A 13,037-nucleotide genomic window follows, 5' to 3' on the forward strand; every position below is an offset into this window, starting at 1 on the left:
GGACAGAAATTTCAAGCTCCTACAAGCAGAAGCAAGTTATGAAATGAGGGATAGGAGAAAGAAAAAAAAAAAAAAAGAACAAGGGTATTTACACGAAAAACAGTTTCAATGGTTTTCTCACTTCCTGCTAGTGCCAATACACCTTCAGGGTCACTAAAAACAGCAATTGATGTGGTTTCCTTGATTAACTACATGAGCGTCATTATCGAAATTTGTATAATGGCAATCGAAGCACAATCTAACAAACAAAACTTAAAATACAAGATAGTTTACAATCACTTCATTTATAATGACTACAAAGGCTTCATTTGTAACAGATCTTTCATTGCTGTAAAATTTTGTATTCTGAAATCATGAAATAAATTTGTTTCCAACTTCAAATAATATCCACCTGACTATCAATATGGCCTGTACCGCATTGGAGGCCTGAGTCTAGGAGCCCTTCTACAAAATGAAAAAGTAATGAAATTAATGTAGTGTGACTAATAATTAGTAGGGGGTAAAAACCAAATCAGCTGTAAGGGAAAAAAAAATAGAACCCGCCACAGAAGGAACATAACGACTGCATTCAATCTATAAAACGCTGCATCTAATAAAACTAAGAAAGATTCAACTAAAAGTCTACGGCAAATCTTGAATTGATAGGTTTCCAAAAAACTTTACAAATTTCACATTTCCAAATTGCAACAAATTGGATAAGCAGTAGCAACACATGGGTTAACTTTACAAATTGCTGACCAAAGATGGATGATAAGAGATGGAAACAAGTGCTAAATGATCTGTTCTCAATTTATTTGTAGGTGTTACAGTAAAATTAAGTTAGTTCAGCAAAAAATAAGTCAAAGTTCAGCAAAAAATAAGTCAAGTCAAGCATATGTTAAGCAAAAATAAGCTCGAGAGAACAAAGCCTAAGTCCCACTTGAAGTTATGAAATTGGATTTGTTCAACTACTGAAATCACATTTTATTAACTTTGGTGTTTTCTAAACACTTAATATAACTCAATTTAGCTTCTAGGTTTTTAAGGTATACCCTTATGAACAGTTGAAGTTCTTTATTGAACATTTTTGTCAAATATATCTATTGAACTTCTCTGCCTACTTGAACAATTGAATTAGGTAAGTATAATACTACAAAAGAATATTCCTCTATAAAGCTTAAAGTCTAGGGAAGAAATTAATTCAGGTATGTGAATAGTCAGCTACTTTTGAGATCTCTAAAAATTTGCTAATTTGGTCAATTAGAAAGGAAAAAATGCCATGAATTGCAGATCCAAAAAAGGAGGGTGATTTTTATATTTACAAAATATCCATGTATATTACTAGTACAGAAGATAGCCTACCCATATCCTCCATATGCAGGAAAAACAGGTGCTCCCGGCATGAATGGCCGCCTTGATCTGCCTCCATAAGGACTCGGTCGCCTTCCTCGAAACTGTTTCATCCCAGGAACATTTGTCCTCTTAGCAGATACCTATTCATAAATTGTATAATTTTTTTACAATACAGCATTTGCAGATACAATTAAAATGATAAGGTGAGCATATAACAATTGATACCTTCAATTGACGGCCATGCAATTCAGTTTCATTCAGCAAGACAGCATGCTGAACAGCTTCCATTTCCACGAACTCTACATAAGCGAATCCCTTAGGTTGACCAAATCTGTCTGTCAAAATGGTCACTCTGTTCACTGTTCCGCATGATTGAAAATGCTGCTGAACCTCCTCTGGTGTACATGCATAGTCAACCTAAACACAAATGAACAAGAAGAGTAAATTCCTCAAGCATTCAGAGATAGAAAGCAATATTACAAAAACCAAACCACAAGATTCATAGCTAATGCGGACTTCTATTATGAACGATATATTTCAATTGAATAACTCACTTTCCAAATTAGTTTGTTAATTTAGACAGTAAAGTTACTTGAAGCAGCTGAATGTCTTATCTAACTGCCATTCTACTCTTATTTATTGTTTAACTAAACTAACCTCTCTTTATGAAAGAGCAGGCTACAACCACTGCATAAAACAATACTTAATTGAGCCTCCTGATAAGAACTAGGATGGAGCAAAATCAGCTTATACATTGGTCTGGTTTCTGACAGTTAAAATGCTATAGAAGCAATTAGTTCAAGATGCTATATGCCTACAACATGGTCAATCATGAAACATAGAAACCTAAGCTTTTAGCTTTTTTTCTTTTCTTTTTTTTCTTTTTCTTTTTTTTTTTTTAAATTCTATGGAGAGATGTTTTGGTATGTAGACAATGTAGTTGAACAATCTTATAACAATTATCCACAGCAAAGCACGAGAAACGAAGAAACCTTTTCCTCTTTTTGTCATTCAGAGATATGGCATCCGGTCATTTTTTTATCGGGTTCGGTTCGTATCAACTCACTCAAGTCTCAATTCAGCCAAAATCTTGTGATTAGTCATTCAGTTCACATTCCAGTGTACTACCAATAGTTGATATGATTAGTCATTTACAGCAAATTCAAACATTATTAGGTAAGAACAAAGTTTGGATCATATCCATATTGGATTATCTAATTTTAAATTTTGGATATAAGGCAGGTAATTTGGACAGGTATTGGTCAAAATTGCCAGGACTACACTTAGCCTGAACCCTATCAAAGTATCAAATCCACTTCAGTTGCTGGCTTGCTGCATGCACTATGTACAGATTATCCATTATCTTAATCATCAATAAAGTGACTTGACCTCCATTTATGAAGCTGAATCTCTTCTGTGCTTTGCCACAAATAGTATCCTTTGGAATCACAGTCCTTAAGCTTGTTTTCAGAGATAGAACACAAACACATTATAGACAACTATACACATGCATCAAATGGTTACTACTTATTAGAAAAGAAAGCACTGTACTTGAACCCACTCAGATAACAGTTTCCAACTTTCCACCCCAAATAGCCTACTCAATATATGTTCAAAAGCACGCCTCAAAGAGTTGAAGGCATTACTACAGTTTTCAGTGAATGTCCGCCAGACACACTTTGCAGTGTTCATTTTATCAGAGTCCACTTTTTGCAACCAATTTTTACATATAGAATCTTTCATTTTACGAAACATGCCTTACAATTATGTTTTGTGAATAGGTTACATACAGCACCCTCATCACCTTAGCCTTTTCAAACACTACCCAATCCAAACTGTACCAAATCAAACTTGCAAACCGGCAAATTCTCTAGATCAGGATTAGTTCCAGCAACAAGTACACAACATTTGTTTATCCACATCCCACAACCAATTGTAACTTATACCACAACTAAAGTAGACCGAATTTGTAAAAACTGTATATGGAAACAAGAGATTCTTCCAAATCCGCCTCATGATTGGTCATTACCTTAAGAGCTAATGGTTACAAAAAGTGACTTCAAAGCTGGTCATTACCTTAAGAGCTAATGGTTACAAAAAGTGACTTCAAAGCTGCAGAGCAGCAGGGCCACAAGATCACTTTAGCCTCAAACATTAAAAATCACATCTTCAGGAAGACAGAAAGGAGAAGATACAAAATCTAATGGTTAGAAACAATAAGTTGTTCCACAATGATATGTCTCATATACTATGTTAGATTGGACGACAAAGCCAAATTTGGAAGGATTATCAGAATGTAGCGTTTACAAAAGAACATTAAAATATTTCTCAAAACCATAAATGGCTCACATAAAATCCATCACACGATCCATGGTCCTTACCACACAGCACAAGGTATCCAAACTCAAAACCAAATGACAGGGAACGTAGTACTCACAAGTCATAGTATCATAGGAAAACGCCCATACATCATTTATATACTTCATGTTTCAAATCATTGTCACATTGTCCCAATCCTTAAATAAAGAGTCCACTACTATTTCATCAAAATATTCATGCCTAAAATTTCCTCCTAACCTTCTAGGGCTTCTACCTGACATGAAATATGTTAGGAAATCCAGCCAGAATCTATTTTTATTCTACAAAATGTGACAAGATATTCTAAATAACCTTAAACAATGATGTGACTATCATTTGCAGATGGAGGAGTCGAAATATGAAAATGTTAAAATGTAGTGATGCTTAAAGGTGACGGAGAGATAATCCCAACAGCAATCTATTCTATGCATAGCTCAAAGAACCCAATGACCTTTGAGAGATTAAGCGCAATCTACCATTAAATGCAATTATGTACATTGAGAAATATGTGCCTATATTAACATTTAACTACAAAGATTTTTTTGATAAACACGCAACAAATTTCACACACGTTATTTGAAAAGCCATCCAAGGCATGCACACAGCAACATTTTTATAATTTTAATAATCTTTAATAGCATGAGCGATAAGGATACCAAGAAGATAGAAATTGCCTCACATTGCCAACATATATTGAACGGGCATCAACCTCCTCCTTTTCAGCTTGAGTCGGGTTAGCACTGGTAGATTCTTCATATAGAAAAATATAGATAATTAATAAATAAGATTCAAAACAATCACCAATTTCATTAAAAAAAAAGATCACCAACATGCCAATACAGAAGATAGAAATCCTAGAATGATTTTCAAGTATCACAAAAGCTTTGTATTAGAGGATGTAAAATAAAGCTTCTTAAAGCAACTCAAATTCAATTCCAAAACTTGCAATAATTAGGGGGTATTAAATGGTAGATCTAGGGTTGTGGAGCTATAAAATTTGGCAGACAATGGAAGAAATCATTTAACATGTAAATAAGATTGTGAGATTCAAGCATTACGCCATATTTTAAAGAAAATTCAAATATTACGCACAACCAATGAACCCGCCAACTTAGTTAGGGTATTAAGTGCAAATTTATTCTTCCCCTTTTTCAGCCCCACCAAAACCACACCGACCCGAAATTCAACCATAGTAAGTACTGCTAGGATAATAGTGTTGCTTGGTATAATGAAGGACCTCTATTATGATCAGTTCTTTCCATAAATATCCAAAAATTTACTAGCTAATAGCTTTATCACAGAAAATAATAACATCATATTCCCTCTATTTCTTTTAGATTCCGATAGAACAAGTTTACTTTATTAAGTCTGAAGAAAAAAAATTGCACATTGTTAAGTGAAAAGTGGGGACTATTGAGTTTGTGGGAGGAAAAACTTACAGTATTAGGCAATCTCAAAGGGACACCACAAAGGGTAATATGGGGCTAACGGACAGGGAAGGAGGGAATACTAATTAAATCTCTAGGAGTGGTTTATAGATTGTGCAGATAAGGTAAAGGCCAAGAGGGAACATAAAGCTATAAATAATACATACAAAGTATCGATCAAAGGATGCAATACTTAAGTCACATCAAACTCCTGGTTACCAGGCTTTTGGAGGTTATTAGTTAACCACAATTGTTCAGCTCTGAACTTTCAGGCAGCATTTGGTTGAAAGGAAAACCCTAATAGTGAAGATTAACTTTTACCACTATCCTCAATTTAATTAGTAAAGGATTGAAAAATAAGTCTTATGTTGAAATCAGTTTTCTCGATGATAGAAAGAATTCCTCCCATTCAATAAAGAAGGCAACATTTTTCCTCCCCTTCCCTTAGCTTCCCCCACTTCCCTTTGTCCTTTTCCCTCTACCTTTTATAGCACGGAACCGAAACAGCAGAAAATGAAGTTCCAACCCTAATTTACGAGAAACAAATTCAGTTCAAATTGTTATTTTTGAACCAAACATAATTTTGAATTGAATTCTAATTCCCCTCTTACACAATAATCCCTAAAATCAGTAAATAAGTTAAATTTAAAAAAATTAATATTTGTACTCGACTGTACATAAACTGCATGCCTAAACAGTAAAAAGAAGCATTAAATTAGTTTATGTTTTAATTTAAAAAAAATAAACATCATCTTCCCAACAAAACAATACGGAGTACTAAACAGTAACACCTAATATTAATGGCTAATAAATCCAATAAGCAAAATATCAGCAAAAACCCTAAATTATACCAAACAAATAACAAAATTAATCAAATAAATTACAATATTAAAGATAGCAAAACCACATTAAATTAGAAAAAACAACCACCTTGAGAAACTCCCATCTCCTGCTCAACCTTCGCCTGCATTTCACGAAGCGCACCAGCTTCATCTTCAAGCTCTTCAAGCCTCTTCTTCATATCTTCAAGATTCTATTAAATTCAAAACAAGAACAAATTAGGGCAAAAAAATAGCAGAAAAAAGGGGATTAATAGGAAATTAAAATGAAAACCTGGGATTTAGGATCTTCAGCAGCATCGATTTCAGCGGTGTCAGAAACATCAGCATCGGGAAACTCGCCATCGTAGACAGCGACATCTTCTTCTTCGCCATAATCGTCGTTCTCAGGTGACTGAAGCTCTGGTTGCTCCATTTTCTCTCTCCTCTGATTTTTGAGATTTTTGTGTGAGGTCAGACAACTCTCTTGAGGTTGAACTATCTGTGTGTGTTGTGTTGTTAGATATTTCGAGGGTATTGTATTACAACAAGATGGAATGGAGGGACTCAACGATCGACTTCGGGTTTTTGTAGTAGGTTAAGATCGGCATAACCTGACCACGGTCTACCACATCACACATGTCTTAGCGATGTTAATTATGATTATTTTTTTATTTTTTTTGGGAAATTCTAAGTGGTAGCCGTATACAATTGTGGATTCTCAATGTTAGTCAAATTTTTTCAATAATCTCCTAAATAGCATTAGTATTCTTATTTTTCTCTATTATAGCTATATTTACGTAAATCTGACCAAATTAACCTAAAATCAATAATCATAGTTAGCTAAATTTCCTTCCTAAACTGTAAACACAATTTTCCTCCTAATAGATTGGGCTATGTGAAGTTTATTGAAAATGCTGTCCAAGATCTATAATTTCCCACATAACTTCACAAGAAAATCTTTTGAAAAGTCATTAAAAAAAATGGGTAGCTAAGCAATGAATGATTACAAAGTTTCCGGAGCTCCATATATACCTATTATTTAAAGTGAAATTATAAACCTCCGTTGATAGCTATAATTAAGGATACACGGACACTCAATTCATAAGTTAAAAATTGAAGAACATGACATATCATATAAGCCAATGTTGAAATTAAGATTACATCCTATTTCATTTTGATTTACATTTTAATGAGAAAATTTTGCACAATAAATCATGATATTAATTAAATAAAAAACAGGGAAAGCAAGCTTTTAATCCATTAAGGGCATGTTCACATTTACTTAATTTCAGTTCAGTTCAGTTCAGCTCCAATCAGTTCAGTTCAGCTCCAATCAGTTCAGTTCAGTTCAGCTCTTAATTTCCCTCTCTCATAAAATATTCATTTCAGCTCAGCTCAGTTCAGTTCAGTTCAGTCAGTTCAGCTCCAATCAGTTCAGTTCAGTTCAGTTCAGTTCAGCTCTTAATTTCCCTCTCTCATAAAATATTCATTTCAGCTCAATTCAGTTTAGTTCAGTTCAGTTCCAATCAGTTCAGTTCAGTTCAGCTCCAATCAGTTTAGTTCAGTTCAGTTTAGCTCAGTTCAATAAATGTGAACATGCCCTAAATTTGGGGGGGGAAAGCTGAAAAATCAGGGTAAAGTAGGGATGAATTACTTTGCCAGTGTTACAATTTTGCATGCACCTTTGGCAGATTTTAATTAATGGTTTTAATTTTCAATCAGTTGAGGTCCCTTGCAATTCAATGTAGAAGAGTTTCGAACATCTTCACTCAATGATTAGTGAGGGTAATTGGGTTTGCATTTACTCGATTAAAAGGGGGTAACTTAGTAAATTACAAGTTTATTTAACTATGGTTAATGATTTTAGTTTAATTTGGTCAGATTTACTTACATATAGCTATATTAGAGACTAATTAGAATATTAATGCTATTTAGGAGATTATTGAAAAAAAATTGGCTACCATTGAGAATCCGCAATTGTATATAGCTACCATTGAGAATTTCCCTATTTTTTTTAAAGCTACAAGGGCGGGGTGTGAATCGATCTGAGGATTTCTTAAAATCGGGAAGGAAACTCTAGCCACTTGAGTTATCCCTCACTCTCTAATTCTGATATACAGAGTGTATGCTTCACTCCAGATTTTGGTACTTCATCAGTAACTAATAGTAAAGTTTACTACTCCCTCTGTCTCTTTATTAGATTCTCATTTCTCTTTATTATGAGAGTTATAAATGTTACGGAGTAGAATAGGGACTCTAATAAAGAGACGGAAGGAGTACTTTGTATTTGTGTTTACTCGAGTAGAGAATCTGAGTTTGTAATTAGCTTTGTAAGTTTTTGAGTGTCATTAGAGTTGACTTGATGTAGATGTAAGGAAAAAGTAACTGAGTTAGTCGAGAATCGATGTGTCTTTAATTGTTTGATTTGTTGTTTTAAAGACAATTAACAATAGACTTAGGCATGTTATCTTCCGCTTATTTTCAGTTCAATTCAGTTTTTAGCTCCAATAAGTTCAATCCAGTTCCTAATTTCCTACTCTCATAAAATATTCAGTTCAGTTCAGCTCTAATAGTTCAGCTCAACTCGGTTCTAGAAAATCAAAATAGGCCCTTAAGCAGTCTCGAGCTGATTTTGAACCAAATTAAATGAGTCGTCACTTGAATATATGACTACCAAATTAGATTATTGTTTGGCACAGAAGATGTCAAATTCCACTTTCTCCTTTGGAATGGTACAAAAGTTTAGAATTTGATTGTAGGATCTTGTCACATGATCATAAATTGTAGCTATTATTCTTATTTGAAGTGGTACTTAATAATTTGTCATTCTATTTTATACAGTAACAGAGTATATATTAAGCTACGTACTTACTTTTTCAAAAGAATCATAACACTATATATTACGTAATAACTTTGACCATGTAAATTTATGATGAAAATTGTTGAATTGATTTCATTATTTATTTATCATAATGAAAATTTTAAGGTACAACAGTCTGTATCTTGCTTGGTACAGACAAAAAAGTGGAAGAACATGTAGCTACTTTATAAAGAACATATAGTTGTTTTATAAGAAACATATAACTGTTTTGTAAAGAATATCCAATTTTATGTTATATATATATATATATATATATATATATATATATATATATATATATATATATATATATATATATATATATATATATATATATATATATATATATCTAAAGAACATTTGTAATATTAATAAAGAACAAATATTATGTAATAAACATTATTTATATATACCCACCATAATTTTAAAACAAAATTCAAAAAATAATACACAATAAGCAATGAACATTATATCATAAATAAAAATATATTATATTGACAATCAAAGAACATGAACATATGTTCTTTTCACTCTTTTTTTGGTGCAAATATGTTCTTTTTACTTTAGGTATATGTTTATGATATTTTAATAGTATGTACTTTTCATTAAACCTGTACGATTTTTACATTTGTACAGTATGTTCTTTCCGCGAAATAGTTGTATGATGCAAGGTACTCACGCCTGTAGTAACCACACACTATTTAAGTGCACCCAACACCTCTGAACATTAGACTAATTGTTGGCCTACCACCGACCAATCAAAAAGTTGTTTTATTTTTTGAAGACCAAACAAATGTCCTATTACTTTTAACAATTTATATTAAATTGATTTAGAATTGAAATTTACCAAATCAATGACAAGGTGTGATTGTGTTGGGCTTTAATAATAAATATTGTAGAATTAAAATTAAGACCTGTCATGGATAATAATATAGAGTCGAAAAAGGTCATAGATAATGTAATTAAGCCAAATATAATGGACCTTCAATCCAGCTAATTAGGATTTTAAAAGAAATGGCAACTAAGGATCAAACCAAGGAGGCATGGAAGGAGCGATGGAAAAATAAGATCATGAAGAAAGCTTTGAAGCAAAACATAGAAGTATATTTTTAGCAATTAGTATTATGTGCACCATGGTGCACCTAGCACCTGGCCCAATCCTTGTCCAATAGGGGAATTTTTATTTTTATTTATTTTTTTTTTTTTTTTTAAGAATATTAGTTCTTCCTCTCTCCAACTGCCATATCAATTTAAGTTCAAAAAAAAAATTGTCATATCAATTTTTATTTCATTTTAAAAAATTTCTCTCTCCTCTCATAAATTAAAAACCTTTCTCAATTAATTCTTTTGTATTTTCTCTCTCCTCTCACCATTTTTTTTCTCTAAAAACTGCAATCTACCATAACAAAAGACAAAAAAAAACACCTTTAAAAAGGTAAACATCACTTAAACTTTTTTTATTTTCCTACATTTATGTTAAATTTGCTAATATAATTCAACAAATTGTAAAATTAAAACTATATTTTACTATATAATTGTCTTTTTGACTTTTTTATATTTATTTTTTTTTTAATTTTTTTTTTTGGTAGAAAATCAAAATTATATGCTTCTATTGAAGAGGATGAAGATGTGTAAGTAATTTATTGTTTAAATTCGCAATTTGATTTTAAATTGTTAATTTTTAGAATTGAATACTAACTTGAACCCTAAAATTTTTTAACAGTACAATTAGTCAAATGTTCAACGTCAGAACACCAAAAAGAAGAAATTAGATGATAAATCTAAGAAAAAACAAATTGTTAAAACTTCTGAACCCCAATTACAAACCACTGAACACCCTACAAAAACATTTAAACCCCGTACAAAACTTTTGAACCCCAACCACAAACCACTGAACATCTTTCAAAAACTTCTGAACCCTTACAAAAACCTCTGAACCCCAACCATAAACTACTGAACACCTTAGAAAAATCTCTGAACCCCATACAAAAACTTTTGAACCCCAACCACAAACCACTAAACTCCCTTCAAAAACCTCTGAACCCCCTATAAAAACTTCTGAACCCCAAACATAAACTACTGAACACCTTACAAAAACCTCTGAACTCCTTACAAAAACTTCTGAACCACAACCACAAACCAATGAACACCCTACAAAAACCTCTGAACCCCCAACTAAAACTTCTAAACCCCAAGCACAAACCACTGAACTCCCTTCAAAAACCTCTGAACCCCCTACGAAAACCACTGAACACCCTTCAAAAGCCTCTAACCCCCCCCCCCCAAAAAAAAAAAACTTCTGAACCCCAACCACAAGCCACTGAACCCCCTACAAAAACCTTTGAACCCCCTACAAAACTTCTGAAACCCAATCACAAACCACTGAACACCCTTAAAAAACTTCTGAACCCTTACAAAAACTTCTGAACCCCAACCACAAACCACTGAACACCATACAAAAACCTTTGAACTCCCTAAAAAAAACTTCTGAACCCCAACCACAAACCACTAAACACCCTAGAATAACCTCTGAACCCCATACGAAATCTTCTAAACACCGACCACACACCACTAAACACCCTAGAATAACCTCTAAACCCCTTACAAAAACTTTTGAACCCAACCATAAACTATAAAGTAGAGAATGCCTAAAAATACATAATCTAAAACAAAAATAAGTTTATAAGTAATGTATCGCATGTTCAAAATTATAATAAAGATGTTCGTAATTTCAAAAATACATGTTATGTATTTACAAAAAACGTATCATACATACGTTCATATTTTTAACTTAAAATGTTCAAAATGCTAAAATATAATCAAATACAAAACCGTTCATAACAAAAATACACAATTATCACTAAAAAAAATCAAAAGAATATGAAAACTACATATTTCGAAACTCAAATCTAGCCATGGTGATTTAGATAATAAAATCTCATCGGAAAATAATCACACCATCGTCTTAACCACCTTCTATTCGATGACGCCGCCATTTTAGCTTTACTACTTCATTGTAAAACTCCATTAACAAAACTTCAAATTGAAGATTGAAGAAACAAAATTTGAATTTAATCTATTGTAATGAAGGAATTCACTCTATGATGATCAACAATATGAATGAATTCAATTAAAAGAATGATGAACGAATTCAAGAGAAAGAAAAATAAAATAGAGAGAAAAATAGAGGAGAGAGAAAATAGAGGAAAGAGAAAATTAAAGAGAGAAAAATCAGAAATTAGGAAAGTAGAGGAGAAAAGAGAAGAGAAAGTATATTTTAATTGGTGGTTCACATAGAACTATATGCACCATGATGCATCTTATAATTTGCCTATTTTTAGACCTAAACTTGAGCTTGAGCTGAAAAAACCAAAAAGCCTTGCTTGGTCCGAAAAAGCCTTATACTACTTTGTCGATTTGGGCACAAGATTTAATACTTAAGTCCAGCCCAATTTTATTTTTAAAAAAGTTCTCTTCATACTAGGATATGCTCCTTTCATTCATGAAGAGAAAAAGAACATATACTTTAAATCTGAAAAAAACATACTTCATATAATATGACCTCAATGAACATTGGTTGTTGTTTTAAACACTATGCACACAATGTACCACCTAATTTGCAATGACTTCTGACTATAGATGCTTGTTTAGGGTAATAATACCCCTACCACGTGGTCCAATCCCATAATGACATGCTTACTAATTAGACGACACGTGTTCTAATGGAAAGATGACATGTGGCAAACATGAGAGTACCTGAATAGTGAAAAATGCCTCCATTACATCAGGAGGTCCAATTCCCGAAAAAAGCGCCAAAACGGTGCCCTCAAAGAACATATTTCCTTACGAGCTCTTTTTAGGGTACCAAACTCTATAATACACACATTTCCACCCCTATAAAATACCCCAATCATAAAAGAGGCATTAAAGTGTTCCAACTTCTCTCTACTTTCTCTCTCTCAATATCTTCTTTTTTTGGTTACTAACTTAACCATGGGAGCCGAATATTCCGTCATATTCACGACTGGTATTTGTTATATCGTCGTTTTTTGGTAACTAACTTAACCATTAGAATATTTGTTGTTTTGCAAGTGTTCGCGATCGTTCGAGGCATTTTCACGACTGGTATCCCGAGGGTTCCAAAAAACCTCGAAATAATGTTTATTTACAACAAATATATCTATAAATAAACCTTTAAAAAGTCCAAACTTTTGCTATTGTTTATTATGAACATTTGTT

General features: G+C 32.6%; 1 protein-coding gene across 1 annotated transcript; it reads right to left on the reverse strand.

Moving 5' to 3' along the window:
- Positions 1-66: 66 nt before the first annotated feature.
- On the reverse strand, positions 67-6,542 carry LOC145596180 (polyadenylate-binding protein 2-like). The gene is made up of 6 exons (XM_081652611.1): positions 6,231-6,542; positions 6,048-6,150; positions 4,370-4,440; positions 1,558-1,749; positions 1,342-1,472; positions 67-444 (listed from the first exon to the last, which is right to left on the reverse strand). The coding sequence occupies exons 1-6, from the start codon at positions 6,369-6,371 to the stop codon at positions 399-401; spliced, it is 684 nt and encodes a 227-aa protein (XP_081508737.1). The 5' UTR covers positions 6,372-6,542; the 3' UTR covers positions 67-398.
- Between the last annotated feature and the right edge of the window lie 6,495 nt (positions 6,543-13,037).

Source organism: Chenopodium album, chromosome 2, assembly GCF_948465745.1.
Source record: "Chenopodium album chromosome 2, dcCheAlbu1.1, whole genome shotgun sequence".
Taxonomy (NCBI): Eukaryota; Viridiplantae; Streptophyta; class Magnoliopsida; order Caryophyllales; family Amaranthaceae; genus Chenopodium; species Chenopodium album.